The 16,765-nt window shown below is 38.5% G+C and overlaps 1 protein-coding gene across 1 annotated transcript in view; it reads right to left on the reverse strand.

Moving 5' to 3' along the window:
• Window positions 1–768: 768 nt before the first annotated feature.
• LOC150103199 (protein tolkin-like) overlaps window positions 769–16,765 on the reverse strand; it is a 159,963-nt gene continuing 143,966 nt past the window's right edge. The window contains exons 7-9 of the mRNA XM_090398127.1: window positions 13,687–13,918; window positions 8,335–8,460; window positions 769–1,567 (exon numbers count right to left, since the gene is read on the reverse strand). Of these exons, the coding sequence (XP_090254253.1) occupies window positions 807–1,567; window positions 8,335–8,460; window positions 13,687–13,918 (1,119 nt within the window). The 3' untranslated portion in view covers window positions 769–806. The remainder of the gene's footprint in view (window positions 1,568–8,334; window positions 8,461–13,686; window positions 13,919–16,765) is intronic.

A 16,765-nucleotide genomic window follows, 5' to 3' on the forward strand; every position in this document is an offset into this window, starting at 1 on the left:
ATAAAACCATTTAATTTTTTTTTCTGGAATATACCATTAAAAAGTGTCTCATCATTAAAATTTGAAAGTGTTCTCCAAACCAGTGACGTCACTTGGGGATGGACAATGTCCGTAGGAGAGACTAAGACCTTTTTTTTTTTTTTTTATCTAGATTTAAACTCTTGATTCATTCCAATTCGAGAAGAATTGCAATCATATACCCTGCTGGAAGACACTATCATTAAATGTTCCAAGTGCTTTATTTGAGTTCCCCAATGTTTGTAATTGAGCAGTTGCTATTATGGTAGGAAACGGTGGCCTTAAAGTGTGGCAAGGAAATGTTACCCCCAGAAGCGTTGTCCGATCAACGCCATCTTTGAGTGTTTGTTTTGCATGAATCATAGCACCATCTTCACTGTAGATGAGTGTTGTTTACACCGAAGGACCGATCAACAAGAGAAGTCGTTCATGAGTGGAAGAGTACTGACGAAAACACCCCCACTAGGAGTCAGGGACTGGCTGAAAGTTATTGCTATGAACTTTTAGGCCATCCGACTGATTGGGGACTTTGAAGAAATGGGTTCAGAAGGAGCGAGTTTATGTAGGTTTTTTTATTATTATTATTATTATTAATATGCGATTGATTTCGATGTTGAAGCTGGCAGCTGTAGGATTTTTTTTGTTTCTGGGAGATGATGGGGGGGGGGGGTTAGTCAGAAAGGAAAAAAATGGGGAAAGAGGTCTTCTTTGGCGAAAAAAAAAAAACGTCTTCGCCGTCGCTAGGATACTATGATTTGTTTGCAGTGGTGTGATATGGTGGGGTACCGTCAGCGATGCACGATGACGTCAGGTGCGGATGTTGTACTTTCGAAGCTTCTTGGCCGACCGGCTGACTCGTTCAGTTCGATCACTGCTTCCGCTCTGAAACGCTGTGGTTGTAAAGGCACTCCTTCTTCCTCCTCTTCCTGCGTCGTGAGATACGACCGGAATGCGTTATGCCGATTGTGTTTCTGACACTGATTGTCACAGTGGTCATCGGCGAGTCGGCGGTCCCGCAGATGGAATGCCGAAGGGGGAGGTGGAGGAGGGGGTAACGGAGGGGATATACTGCCGCTCCGATCTCCGTGCTTGGCACAAGTGTGGTTTTTAACGTCCTGAAAGGTGTTTCCGATTATGTGTATACTGGGCGGACTTTGCTCCTCCTCGATCCGAGGTATCGCGTGACCCCCGTTGGGGTTTTTCCGAAACAGTCCCATGTCCAGATCCGGCACGTAGCATCCGTTTCGTTCGTCGTCGTCTTCGACCCATCGAGGCACCTTTCGTCTGGCTGCACCGATCTCGGCCGCCTGAGCGGCTAAGGCAGCTTCTAGACCCGGATCCATGTTGCTCAGGGTGTGATCCATCTCCGCTTCTATGGACACCTCCTTGGATCTCCGCATCTTGTACTCCCTCTTCTTTTCGCGACGGTCTTTCACCTTGTTGTAGCACGTGATGATAATGGCGGCACACATGGCCACCACTAGTGCGAAGAAAACCACCAATATGATGATCATGTGCTCAGAGGTCAAGATCTTGCCAGCCGTGGTGGCTAAAAAGAAACACAAAAAGAGTCGCAGTCGTTATGATTCATTAACATAATAAAATAACAAATAATTAATGTTTCGTTTATTTAACGGAATATCACAATAATCTGCGATATTCTGTTAAATAACCTAAACGATTACTGCAGTAATCGTTTAGGTTATTAAGATGGAATTGCAACTGAGAAACTGCAACACATCAAAATGCAAGCTATCAATATCAATTTGTTACAATTTTTTACCATTAACTCTACTGTCAGGATCGGTGAAGCACACGTGCTTTTCATATTCCCCCTTTGTCTGTGATGAGAGCTATTTGAGAAAGGGAGTTTTGTGAGCAATTAAGCTCGCCCTCTGGGGACAGTTGTGTTAGCTATGATCGGTGGGGAGTAGAATAGCCTTCGGTCTTTTGTATTTGTGGTGATCTGTTTCATTGTAATCGACAGCTTGTACGATCAGTGGGTTTGAATGTGAACTTGACTTCACGAAGAATTTTTATGCGAGCTCGCGGAGAAGAGGGGAAATGTATGGAATGCCGGTTTCTCGATGAATCTGAGAATTTCTGATAAACCACGGGGCGTCCAGGATCATCCTCAGGCATTTATTTTGGATTCTTTGTAGTTTTGAAATGTTTGGTCGTGAAGTGTGACTCCATGCTGGTGAGGCGTAGGTAATAACTGGACGTATGACCATACGGTAAAGTAGTAATTTTATTTGTAAGTTTAATTTGCTCTTGCGGTTGATCATTAGGTAGAGCTGTGCCATGACGGAGCACAGCTCCAAGACATTGGAAGTCTTGGAGCCAATGAGATTGATGTGTTTGCTAAAAAGGAGTTTCTTGTCCAGTAATACCCAAGGTATTTGGTCTCAGATTGCCATGGAATCTTTTGACCAGAGAGCAAGATGTCTTCTTTAATGCAGACCTTTCTTCTGGAGAACAGCATAGCTGAGCTTTTGAGGGGGGGGTTCACTTGAATCCATCAGTTGGTGAACCAGTTTTCTAGCGCACTGATACTTCCTTGGAGTCTAGTGATTGCTAGGCGAGGGCTGAGCGACCTTGCTAGAATAGCGGTGTCGTGGGCATATATAGAGGGCCGTAATGGTTGTTCTTGAGTTAAGAGGGATGTCTGATACGTAAGTTGTGAAAAGTATTGGGGCCAAGAGAGAACTCTGAGGTACTCCAGCCAGGCAGGATTTTGCGCCTCGATGACACAATCCTGTTGAGTTTTACTTGCATGTATCTTTCACTAATGTAAGAGTATATAAGTTTCATTAGTTTAATTGGGATATTGTTTTCAATTAGTTTGAAGATAAGGCCTTGATGCCAGAACTTATCAAAGGCTTTGGCAACATCCAAAAAATACAGCACCAGTGTGAAGGTGCTAGTTAAAACCATGGGTGATATGTTCTGTTAGTCGGTGAATTTGTTGCACTGTGTTGTGAGCTTTGCAAAACCCAATTTCTCATTTGGAATTATTTTCTGTTTGTCCACTGCTGATTATGACCTTTTCTGCTACTTTGCCGAGGCAGGAAAGAAGACTGATGGGCCTGTAGCTTTGGGGAAGTTGTGGGTTATTACTAGGCGTTTTCAGAGGTATAATGTCAGCGATTTTTCAATCTGTGGGAAAGTACTGGAATCTTAAAATGGAATTGGTGATATTAACTAGATGAATTATGGCTTTTCTTGGGAGTAGCTTTATTATTCTATTGGTAATGCCGTCGAGGCCGGGAGCCTTTTTGTTCTTCAGATGGGATATAATATTGATAATTTCTGTTGGAGATGTGTGGGTGATGATTTCTGAATCATCCTTAGGTTGTCTTAATGCTTTTCTAACTTTACGATGAACTTTGTAAATGAGATTAATCTTTAAGTTTTCATATGATGGGCTGCATTGATTTCCAGATTGTCAATTAGGGCTTCTACTTTTTCTTCATCTGAGTGTGCAATTCCAAGTTTAGTCTTTAAAGGGGGGGAGTAGTTGTCTTTTGGTACGAAGAGATTTTACAAATTTCCACATGGAGTTATCTTCTGGGTTGATTTCCGTGAGTTTGGATTCCCATTTGGAATTCCTGTGTACCTGGAGGCTTCTCGAACCTGTCTGTTCAGGTTTTTTAAGGTTGTTTTGTCCTGCGGAGCTCTAGTGTTGTGATATCGCTTTCTGGCTTTTTTTTGGTCCTAATCAGGTCCATTATCTCTTCTGGGATCCAATTGGATGCGTGGAAGACAGTGGTTTGAGTGACTGATGCTATTGCTGTGCTGATTTGCCTAGCTAGATTGCATACAACTAGGCCTATATCTTCTTTTTTGCGAACGACAGGGGCGGTGGGCCGATGTGAACTGGGAGAACCTTAGAGAGCTTGTCCCATGCTAAGAAAGAATGATGGGGAGAGAGAGCTGATCCTGGAGTCCTAGTTTCAGTAGGATGGGATTATGATCTGAGTTAAGGTCTTCTAATGCCTCAGCTGGTATTGATATCTGATGTTCCCGAGGATAACTATGTCTAGTACGTCAGAACTTCCTGATGAACTGTAGTGGGTGGGCTCAGTGGGTCCAGCTACTATTGATGAGCTGAGTGACGTGTAGTTGAATAAGGTGCGGCCTTTGGAGTTGATTGACGAACTGAACCAAGCCGCATGTTTGGAGTTGAGGTCTCCTGCTATAATTATGGAATCCGTGGAGCCGAGGATGGAGTCTAAGTCTTCAGTCAATAGTGGAATGCCGGGAGTATACGCTGCGTAGATTTTGAGTTTGCCTGCGTTATTTGTGTACGCCTCTACACCTGTCACTTCAAGGTTTAAAGTTTGGAGGCTGGTCAATGCATTGTGGCTCAAATAAGTTTTAATAAAAAAGGCTGTGCCGCCACCACTAGAATTAAGTCTGTCTGTCCTATATAGAATACCACCTCTTAGTCTTGGGCTGTTTGATTGTTCTGAGGTGGGATTTACTGATTAGGATTATGTCCGGATTGTATCACTTTGCGAATTCTTGCAGATCAAGAATTTTATTTGTTAAGCCATTGGCATTCCATGCTGTTATCATAAGGGAATTCGGTTTGAATTTTTTAAACATTATATGGATTGGGTTTCTAGATAAAATCCCTTTCTGGAATATGGTGAGGTGCTTGCTTTGCTGAATTCGTGCAGCATTGTTGCAAGTGAGGAGGTTAGAGCTGATGAGAGTTTGGAGCTTTTTTGCTCTTGCGATGAAGGAGTCTGAGTTCTTACCGTCTCCGCATATGATTTGGACACGGATGAAGGTCGAGTGCCTTCCTATGCTGCTGAATGTGAGGTATTATGATCTAGAGGGCGACCTGCTTGGTTGTTTATTGTGTCATTGCTTGGAGGAGCGTAGTTCGTTCTTGTTGATCCACGGTTTATTGGATGGAAAAGGCATCCCTTGTAATTAGCGTGATATGGTCCTCTACAGTTGGCACAACAGGCTGGTGTGGATCTGGGCTTGGTGCAGGAGTTGGTTTGGTGACCCTCACCACATTTCAGGCATCTCTGCATAGCTTTGGGCGTGTCCAAACCTTTGGCATCTGTGACACTGCCCTGCCGATGCCTTCTTCCTTAAAGGTTCGGTTGTAATTTTGTGCTTACAAATGTCAGTTACTTCATAAATTCTTTTTTGTGTATTGTTGATTTCGATCAACACCAGCGGCATTGGCTTTTTATCTGACCTCAGCATCCTGCTGACTTTGATTGGGGTCAATCCTTGACTGATGAGGTCAGCTGTGATCTCATCAGTTGAGATGCCCTCAGCAACCCCTTTTAGAACCATTTTTAGATTTTTCTCGCTTGCTAGCGCGAAAATGTGGAAGGGCAATTTGGATTTGTCCAGCATTTTCGTCATCATGCGATAATCTGTAACAGTGGTAGAATGAATCTTTACACCCTCGTCAGTATTTCTTGCCCAGAAGAAATTGATATTTTGTTCCCCTAGGAACCTTGAGACTGTGGTCCATTTTTCTTTATCTCGAAGGATAACTGGAGGGATCTTTTCTTTTCTATTTTGAGTGTCGTGTGTTGTTACATTCTCTTCTATTTCATCTACAGATGTTCTACGTCTTTTATTAGCTTCTTCCTCCTGCGAACAATCGAACTGTCTGGGAGTCTTTGTAGGTGTAAAGTCTCCTTCCATGTCCACATCATCTTCTTCCGTGTCATTAACTTGAGTGAAGAGATTCAGAAAACCAGGATATTCTATTTCAAATTTCTTTAGGATGAATGTAAGTAAGAATGTCAAGTGACATATCTTTGTTTAAATTTTGAATGGCATCCTTAATGTCTTTATAACGCTCTCCATCCTTGCACACCGATTGTAATCAAGGAATATTCCAATGTCTTTAAATATTCCTGTCTACCTTGGAGGGGTTTACTGACAAACCCCTTAGTCTTATGCAAGTCTACCAGCTAAACAATATATAATCGCAAAAATAGAATTTAATTAGTGTGATATTTTCGGGCAATCCCGAAAATATCACACTAATCAAATTGCGAGACTAATAATAAATACACGTAAACGCTAACTAACACCATCTTTTCATGCCCAACCTCAATTTGTCCTTATAAGGACTGGCTTAAAGGGGCGAAGCAAGAATGCTTTTCATCTTCCCCGTTATCTGTAGGGATAAGGTGTTATTGAGCTATATAAATATAAATATAAATATAAATATAAATAAAGCTCTGATCATGGCAGGAGGGTAACGGCAATAGCCAAGCCTCAGTTAGAACTTCATTTGCTACAGCATTGCCATCCATTACCCTCCAAGAGCGTTAATCACCGCATCTCACGGGCGATTCCATCCCTCAATTTGTTTCCTATTTGGTAATTATACATACAAAAATAATTGCAATTTCAAAAAGGTGTTTGATATTTCTTTAAATTTTTTTTAAACTAAAAAATTTTCGAAATATTTTTTAAAAATCTCCAAAGATATAAAAATTTAAATATTATTTATTATTTAATTATTAATATATATAAAAAAAAAACTAGTGTACGCAGGTGGTAGATAGTAAAGATTCAGAAAGAAATATCTTTGCGTTTTATAAATACCAGGATGTCAATGCCGAATGAAAAATCTCCAAGTTATGTTGGGTACATTGTTCTCATCTCTGAATGTCCTGGGTAGCTGTTTAACCAAAGTATGGTAATAAAGATAAACCAAATCCTCTGCACTTTTATTTTTAAGTTTCATCAGCGAGGGAGGGAATAAAGTGTGCCCATTTCGGCCTAGCATCGGTATAACGGGGGGGGGGGATGTCTTGGGTTGAAGACGTATCGCGTCATTTGAAGATGCAAATACTACTAAATTATGTCCCAACCCAGACTTCGAGTAGACAGGAGGTTGTATATTGCGTTAGATATTGGACAGATGACATTTATAGAGGGCTGGAATGGATCACAAGACGAAATCTTATTCTCTACGCTTAAGTGAGTGGATTTTATTAAGCGTTTTCTATGCTGAGCACGCTACAAAGAAAAGACCGGGCCTTAATTTTTTTTTCTTTTTTTAACAGGCTTAGTGTAATGTCCTAAACTTGTCTCGTATAATAACAAAGTCCTCAGACCCGAAAACAAATGCAAATTCCGAGCCTATCACTAGACAACAAATTAAATATTTTTCGTATATGATGATGGCTGTATTCTATACATTTCTAGAAAGCTGTAGGATTTCTAAATTTTGCTGACAAGTCAAGTTTCTACAGAAAATTAAAAATAATTTTAGTTTCATAAATATATAGAACTAAACATTAAGGCTTTAGAGACCTGACTTTTGACCTTTTTTTTTATTATTTTTATTTTTTTTTATTCCCCACGTAAGTTGTAGCACATTAATATCACGGGTAAGTTGAGTGCTAAATCTGAAACTGGGTGGGCCAACAATACAAAGCCAATCTGTATTGTTGGCTTTGTATTGTTGTTACGAAAGTTGGCAATACGGATTGCCACTTTCGCACAAACAGCGTTTCCCGGATCTTGAGAAATTGTAGAGTGGTTGTCAATCGTTTTTGCCTCCGAGAATGCAGCCTAGTAGCGTGACAAATCTGCCACTGAGGTGGAGGACAAGAGGTCGTAGCCGGTACAATGTAAGCGCCCACAGATTCTAAAGAAAATTGTAAAGTGGACGCGTTTCAGCTATAAGTCAACTGGAAGTTTGTTACCCAACTGATTGGACTACATATCGTAGAGGGATTCTACAGAGCAGTTGGATGGAAGCCATTAAACATCGTGGTTGAAGTTTTGTGGAATATGTTTCTCAATTATATTTTAAATGTCAATTTCCACGATTTTGGAGGTTTTCTTGTAGTAATTGGCGTCATCCGACAGCTCGGTTGTTGCGGTTTGTATTCTATTAACTCCCTGGCTAGACGAAGTGAGTCGAGACCATCGACTCACATTAACCAATAAGCGGGAGGTCTCACATTGACCACCTAAAGACTTTCCCACTATGGGATTTGAAGCCATCACAGTGCTATAGATGTTTCGTTACTATTGGCAACAAAGCTGAGAATCGATCCACTTGTCCAACCGTCTTTTATTATTGAGCGACTATTCAATAAAAAAAGAACTATGTCTACAATGAAGTCAAAATGGCGGCGAGTTTAACTGTTGTGTTATGTCATGAATGACGTCACAATACAATGTTATTATTATACGTTCTTGCAATTAGCTAAAAGTGCTTGATCTGTGAGAAATCCGAATGATTACTAAGATTTCATTTTTTTTTTTTTTTTTTTTTTTTTTTCAAATAAGGAAGAAATGATCGTGTACCTGGTGTGCAGAGGGACGGATCTTCATCATACCGGTAATTACAGTTGTAGAGGCCGTTGCATTTGAGTGACTTGTCGATGCACGTGCCATCGTCGCAATTGAACTCCGCCTTCCTATCACACGTGTCTGAAATGGAATAGAAAAAAAAAGCATGTAAGAGAAACAGTTATTAAATAGGAAATGAGTTAAGGAATTAATATTACTCTGTAAAGAATTATTTGTTTGTAATAAATAATAAATAAATAATAATAATAATAATAAGAGAATGTAAAATATTTCCGCCTTGGTGAGTGGGGTGGGGTGGGGTGTTTCGGTGTCCATTTTCATGTGTTTCACCACGAGTTTTGTACTTGTTAGACTCTTCTCTGCCAGTATTCAATTCTTTGATTCGATGTATTTTAATAATATTTCGCAATTTGGTCAACTTTGAGTCATTCCAATTTCAGTTTCAACCAGACGCTTTGATCTACAAAACTAGACAAAAACGACGGGCAGTTATATGTTCGAAATGCTAAAAACAAATCGTGTCTACAGTAAATAAGTCAAAATGGCGGCGAGTTGAATTGTTGTGTTACGTCATGAATGACGTCACAATACAAGAATGCAATTATGGAACTTTTTTTTTTTTTTTTCATGATTGCGATCATTTGTAAAGTTGTTTTGCGTTACAAACAAAGGTTTATATTTGAGCACTACATCTTTTGTAAAAGATGATTATTCACCTGCTGTTGTCTTTGAGATATTAACTTTTGGAATGTAATATACACGCAAAGGAAAGCAAACTTTAAAGCATTTCCCGAAATCCCTCTACATTTGCTACGCTCCATAAATTTTATGGCTTTTCCTCCCGAACATTAATCATCTACACAAATGTCTCTTGGCAAATAGTCATTATTCTAACTTTTTTTTTTTTCCTCTTTTTATTTATGTTTCCCCGGTGGGTGGCGCATGCAACGTTGCTTCAAAATACTTTGTTGACGTTCTTAATTGCCTAAAATTTATAACCCCGAGTGTTCGAAATATGTTCGTCTCGCATTCCCTATGCGACACTGTGACATCTTTTTAATGTCGCAACTTACATAAACCTTTTCGTAGCCGAATGATAAAACAGAAAATCATTTTATATGTGCAATTATTGCGGTTCAAAAGATGTGAATGAATTCTATTTATAATAATAAAAAAAAAAGATTATTCCACGTATTCTTCGCAAAACAAAAATAAATAATTGATTAAAATGCAAGCAATGGTCATGTTTCTTGATTGTTTCTATGCATAGAGAGATTTATATTAAAATATGATAATAGCATAATAATTATTAAAATAAGGAATATTAATAAAGCCCTGAATAATGATAGGACCATTTGTTTCTTAGAAGGGAAAGAAAGAAAAAGAAAACTTGAAACGTGGTAATAAAAATATATTAAAACCAAGCGAGGTCAACAACAGTCGATTATTGAACAATGTAATCCCCCCCCCATCATTCTTCAGATAAAAATGCAAAAATATAGTTTATTTTTTGTATTATACATCGATCTATTACACTTGCGGTTTTTATTATTATTATTATTATTATTTGAAGATTATGGAGAAGATTATTTCTTGCTATGATTTTAGTCTGTTCTGTTTAAAATGACGTCAACAAAGACATGACCAGCGCATGATCTCCATAACTGCAAACGTTCCGAGTTTTTTTTTTTTTTTCCAGGGATGGGTTTTAGTTTCACAGAAGAAATTCTGCCCTCCTCTGATATGAAACCGACTAAACCAACCTTTAGTTGGATCCATCGAAATGTTCTTCATTTTCCTAGACAGGATTAGAATTCAGTTTATTCCAACCATCTGCACCATGGAGATGCTTTCGTCACGTTAAACTGCGTGCAGCTAGTTAGTAAGTGATAAATCCTGGGCTAGTAGAAGCGCAGCAAAAGCTCACTGTGGGAAGAAGGATGCCAACTTCAAAATGGAAGAAGAAGACGAAGAAGGTTATCCAGTAGGAACACTAGACCGAACCTCAACACTACTTAAACATAGTAATACTTCACGGAGACATCAACGGTACGCTATTCGATCTATTGATGAAGTCACGTGATATCATTAGGCTTAGAAGAGGGGACAGTTCGTATCTGTACAGCATCCGAACTGTTTTGCAATATCTGATGGGCAATGGTATTGCAAGAGATGTTGCTTTAAAAATACATTCGTATCTCCCTTTATTCATGTATTTTTTATACAAATTGTTCTTTTAAAGTCCATTAGGTGGTGTGTGTGTGTGTGTGTGTGTGTGTGTGTGTGTGTGTGTGTGTGTGTGTGTGTGTGTGTGTGTGTGTGTGTGTGTGTGTCATTTATTTTCCATATCATTAATTACAATTTCTCTTATGTATTCTTCTTGCTTGTACGAAATAAGTTTATTATTATACATCATTAGTTTTCTTCTTCAAGAATGTACTAAGTTAAAAAAACTTTTCGTTTTCTTTAAATATTATTTTATTGTTTCTCACTAAGTAAATTTACTTTTCTTTTGTATCTTCCCCACCAAACTTGTTTGTCTTTACGTAAAGTTTATATTAAAAAATCTGCTTTTCATATTGCGTTTAAGTAAATACTGAAGTTGGGAAGATATTTATAGCGCGCAAAATAAGAGGGTGGAAGAAGAAAAAAAGAAATTAAGCATTTCCAGAAATGGCTTTTTTTAAATCATAAATAAAAGTTAACCACACTTGTTACACAAAGTGATAAATGGAATAGTTCTTTCGAGAGAGAGAAGAGCACTGGTCTCACGCAAAGAACACGCAGTAAGGAATGTGTAATAGATTACATTTAAACAGAATTAATTATTAATACTACTCAGCAATTATTAGTACTAAAAATGTTAAAAGGAAAGGCTATAAATAACAATTTAGCTTCGGGAAAAATATGCTAATCTATTTCTGCATGTCACGTGTTCAGACAACAATGAAACTTTTAAACAATTATCGCATGGAACACGTGATGAAGTTGAAAACGCCACTTTTAGACTTCGTTTGGAAAATTTTAAACTACTACTGTTTATCGGTTTTTTCTGTTGTGTGTTGTATTAAGAGGAAAAAATGTCATCTGTAGAGAGTGTCCTAGCGGTGGATTCATTTAATTCATTTACAGTTTTTGTTTGATTATTTTTCCCATACAATGTAATCATTTTCACACTTGGTGTCTTTTTTTTTTCTTGCACGTCGAGTTAATATCAAGAGTCACAGGAGCCACTCTTAAGTTTATTGATTGAAATTACGGCTGAAGCAACTAAAGCCATGCGACCAAGCGAATAAGCCAAGCACTGCAGCGAGTCACCGACTCTTCTTATTACGTGAAATCAATCAAGCAAAAATTCGACCTGCTCTCCGATTATAAGTTGAATATATAAGTTCAACATTTTTATTCGATAGAAGTAGTCAGCAGCAGCACACAGGATGAGAAATCTGAAGCGTCAATCCAATTAAAAGAGAGTGTTTCTTGCTTCCCTTTTTCCTGCTGCTTCAAGAGACCTCTACAGGTTCCCATCTTAAAGCTGATTTGGATAAAAACTTAGAATTACGTTATTATTTAAGATCTAATAATTTCGTTCCGAAAATTCCAAATAACTCATAAAATAATTCGCATTTAAAAAAAAAAGTGAGCCAAGTATTAAGGAAAACACACGGTTTGTTGCAAATTACAAGCGACTACTTCGCTGACATTTTGTTATAATTTAAGATAACATAAACTGTCCTCTGATATTCAGTGTTATAAAAGACGGCAGCAGCAGCAGCAATAATACCCATTTTAAAAGTTCGACTACTATTTCCTCTGCTGATTTTTCATGTTTTTTCATCTTCTTAAAATAAATTGCATATTCAACGCAAAGGAATATTAAACGAAAACACTGTATTTGTAAAAAAATAAAAAGATAAATAAAATACTTTTAATCAGACATGTCAAAAGGGTAGATGAAGTTAAGCCTAAGTGAGACAACATAAAAAAGTGCCAATTTCAGTTCACCCCCCCCCTTTAAAGACTGAAGATAAATTACCTTTGGTATAAAATATCATCCTTCTCCACGCCTGAACCAAAGAAACAACAGCACATTGAATTCTTAGATAGATAATCTCAGACTACACTTCAGAAATATGCGATGATGGACTGTTAGAAAGGACTTCAGAAACCATTCAGTGGTGCAGAAGATGTTCGTAAAACTAGAACAGCACTTGTGAATCATGATTGAGATTAATGCCTATAATTAGGAGGATAGTCAACGCCCAACACTACTGCTTGTTTGTGCGTTATCAAATTACCGATCTGTCCCCTCAAGATATTAGGATTGTAATGCATGAAAGCGTTGCATCATTATTAATTTCCTATTGACAATTTTCCTTCAAATTAATCTGTTATCTGTAAGGACTTCAGTATCGCCACATCTTATATTTCAGTCCTCTGTTTGGTCTTTGGGAGCCTCCGTAGTTCAGTCGGTTTAGACGAAACCCTTTGGTCGGAAAGACCTAAAGGTGAGTTAGCCAGTCTCATACGGAGGTAGAAGATTTTTCCACTCCAAAACTCAGGTTTTTCGTCCCTCAGAACAGGTAAACCGGCCCCGTGAACATACACGGATTTACATAGATACTTACGACAATATGTGTGGAAGGGATAGGGTCTTCACCACATGTCTGAACACCCGTAGTTAACTATGAGTCCCATCACGGTCGTCAACCTCCTGGATAGGAGACGGCACAGCGACTTTGATGGAAATGGGAAAAACTGCAGAATCTATTTTCACTATTTGATATGAGTTCCTGGGATTTTGTTTAGTAAAAGATTAGTTTAATTGCCTGTGATCATGCCTAAAGAATGTAATGTTAACTACATGAAAATAAAAATGTATTGTTACTACTGTCGCTCTTTTCTTCTATAGAGTATTTTGATGTTATTTATTATTATTTTATTTTGTTATGTTGCTACCAAACCACGGAAGGTTATTTTCACACCTATTTGGTACCGTTGGTGGGCCTAAGAATTTTCAAACCACTTCAGACCGCCAATAAGCGGCGAGATGATCTCACACCGGGCGATGAAGCTCATCTTCCACCGATTACATCGGTTATTTGAATATTGTTCAAAAAATCTACGAGTTTTCAAAAAATTAATACTGTACATTAATGTATTCAAATAAAAATTTAACTAATTTAGTTATTTATCATAATACATAATGTACAGATATTTGTTAAACATAATTAAAATGATTAATGGAGAACCTCAAAAAAGAGATTCTGAATATAAATGGGTTTTGCAATAAAGCCACATCAAAGTCTTCGTTGTAAATGAAAGAAGTGGGAAAAGGAAGCTCACCTGATTCTCGGAAGGCCGTGTAGATCATTTTGAACGTGGCATACAAGGCTTCGGGTTCAGCAAAGAAGCGAACGTGGACTTTATTCCCACTTGATTTTTGTGGTTCGGTCGCTGTACCACAAAAGCGAACTAGTCTACTCTCGACACTCAGAGTATCGGCATAGATGTCAATGAAATTCAATTCACAATTATTAGGATGCGCGAGTTCGTATTTCTGAAAATTAACATACATCTAGAAGGAGAAATACAATGAATACAATTAAAATGCCATCTGGAAACTCTAAAAAGATCAATAATTTCAATTGATATTATAATCATTCTCAATTTTTTTAATTTATTTTCATAATTATTATCATTCTCAATCATAAACTGTCTGTAGGACCTTTTATTTATGTTTTTTCAGGGAAATCGGAAAACAAAAAAAAAAATGTCGGTACCAGAAAAGAACTGTAGATGGCGACACTAGTATACCTGACTGGCAACTTGCCAATTTTCACTAGTACAAAATTCAATATTAAGATACAATAGATTACTGCATGTTAAACGATGCGTAGTTTTTGCTATATTAAATCCGTTACTTGAAACAAACATATTTAACTGGAAATTAGATGTCTTTTCAGAGTCAACTTGTGCGTGCATTTTTTGCTTGCCAGGAATGTGCTTTTTTATTTCGGAACTTGACAGTTTTGTTGCTCGTATCTAGTTGTTTGAAAACATAAAACTTCAAAATGGACCTCCCCCCCACGCGCCACTTTCTTCTTTACTTAGTTTACGAGAAATAGTTAAATATGGTATTAAATGGTTAGAAAAATGATTAAATATGGAAAAAATAAATAAACGATATCTTATATTATATAACGTGTTCGTGGTAACAATTAATTTATGATCTTAAGCATTATTATTAAATGTCCAGTGGGAAACACAATTAGAATGTAAATTATATTAATAACTCATCATTCTCCACTTAAGGACGGGTTGAAGCTACCATTAGCAACACCCAAGTTATTTTGATTTCTATGAGTTCAGTCCACTTATGTTTCTAAGTTTTCTATTTATTTCCATCTTGGTCTTCCCCCCCCCCCCCGATATCGTTTCTTCGGTTTTCAGAAATTCTCATATTAATAATTATATATTACTAAATGTTCAGCGCAAAACACAATCATTGTGATAATATTAATCGCATTATACTCAGTGCGTAAGAAACAGCATTATTCCCCGTTATTTGTAGAGGGCAATGTAAGGATAGGATGTTATTGAGCTATTAAAACTCTGATCATGGCAGGGGGTAACAGCAATAGCCGAGCCTCAGTTAGAACTTCATTGGCTACAGCATTACCATCCATTACCCCCTATGGATACCCATTTTTATCGCCTCGTACGACATGCATGGGCTACAGTGGAATTAATAAGTAAAGCCACCTCTAAAAATTAAGACGATCCCCCGGACCACTCCCTACGAGTAGCCGAAAGACCGTCCAATTCACCGTTGGTTCTACTCAGTGACGGGCTCCCTCATCACTGAGAAGAACCGCTCATATTCCAGGGAAAAGCATCCACCGACAAGTCCCCTCACGGACCACGCCGGAGAATACCGTCCCCAGAGACTCAAAATGCTCTCTCAGGGCAACCCCCCCCCTTTCACCGGGAGCAAAATTCCGGAAGAAACCTGAGAGAGCGAAACTCTCGAAACTCTGCGTCCATTTTAGTCGCCTCTTACGACATGCATGGGTTGCAGTGGAGCTATTCTTAGCCAGGACACCACACGGGATCGTTTTTGTGTGTATTTTGACAACTGACTGACAATCGACATTTATGTCTTTAGGGGTGAAGCAAGATGCTTTTCGTATTCCCCGCTATCTGTTGCGGTTACAGTGAGGGTAAAATTTATTGAGTAGTTTGCTCGCCCTGATTGGGCATGGAGATTATGCATCGCTATAGGAGGTTAATATAGCTTTTGGTCTTCTATGTTTGAATATGTCTGTTGCCTCGTATGCTGCAGCTTGCTGAACCAAATCGTTGGAGTGTGTGGACGTCTTTAGGAAGAACTTAAATACTAAGGATTGTAGGAAAGAGAAAATATAGGGAATATTTGTATCTCTATGAAGTTGATTGTTTCTAACATACCATGGAGCGCTCAGAATCATTCTCAAGCACTTGTTCTGCACTCGCTGTATTTTGATAATGTTAGCATTTAGAGGTGTGGCTCCAGGCTGGAGAGGCATAGGTGATTATAGGACGAATCGTCATCTGGTATAGTTGCAATTTGATTCTGTTGCTGAGCTTGCTATTTCTATTAATTAGCGGATAAATCTGAGCGATTGCTTTAGATGCCTGTGCGCACGTAGACTTAATGTGTTGGTTGAAAGATAGCTTTTTGTCGAGAATTACACCCAGGTATTTTGTTTCTGTCTGCCAGGGAATTTTAGTATTGAATAGTAACACATCTCTTGCAGGAGACATTGGCCTTTTTGAGAAAAGAACTGCTGAGCTTTCTTTGAGGTTGACTTCCAATCTCCATTTGGAGAACCAACCCTCCAGCTTTAGAAGGTTTTCTTGAAGCTTTCTGGTAACGAAGTGGTGTCTGAGAGATCTGGCTAGTATCGCCGTATCGTCCGCATACAGGGCCAAAATGGAATTCATCAGATTGTGTGGGATGTCTGACATGTATACAGAAAACAGCAATGGAGCCAGTAGAGATCCCTGCGGCACTCCAGCAAAGATATGGCGCTGGGACGATGTAGAACCGTTGATTTTAACTTGCATTGATCTGTTCTGAAGATATGAATGGATTAGATGAACCATATTTAGTGAGGTACCGGCTGAGATAAGTTTGTGTTGGAGTCCCAAATGCCAGATTTTGTCAAATGCTTTGGATAGATCTAGGAAAACAGCTCCAGTTGTAGCTGGTGGTGATGTAGTCCACAATTTTGTGGATTTGCTGGGTAGTACTACGGTGTTGCCTAAAACCAAACTGTTCTTTAGGGAGGATGTTTCGGTTATTTACTGAGGTTTGGAGTCGTGAGAGGATGACCTTCTCCGCAACCTTACTCAGATTGGAGATGAGACTGATTGGACGATA

Source organism: Typopeltis vanoorti, chromosome 9 (assembly GCF_054136105.1).
Source record: "Typopeltis vanoorti isolate ZY-2024b chromosome 9, IOZ_Tvanoo_1.0, whole genome shotgun sequence".
Classification (NCBI taxonomy): domain Eukaryota; kingdom Metazoa; phylum Arthropoda; class Arachnida; order Uropygi; family Thelyphonidae; genus Typopeltis; species Typopeltis vanoorti.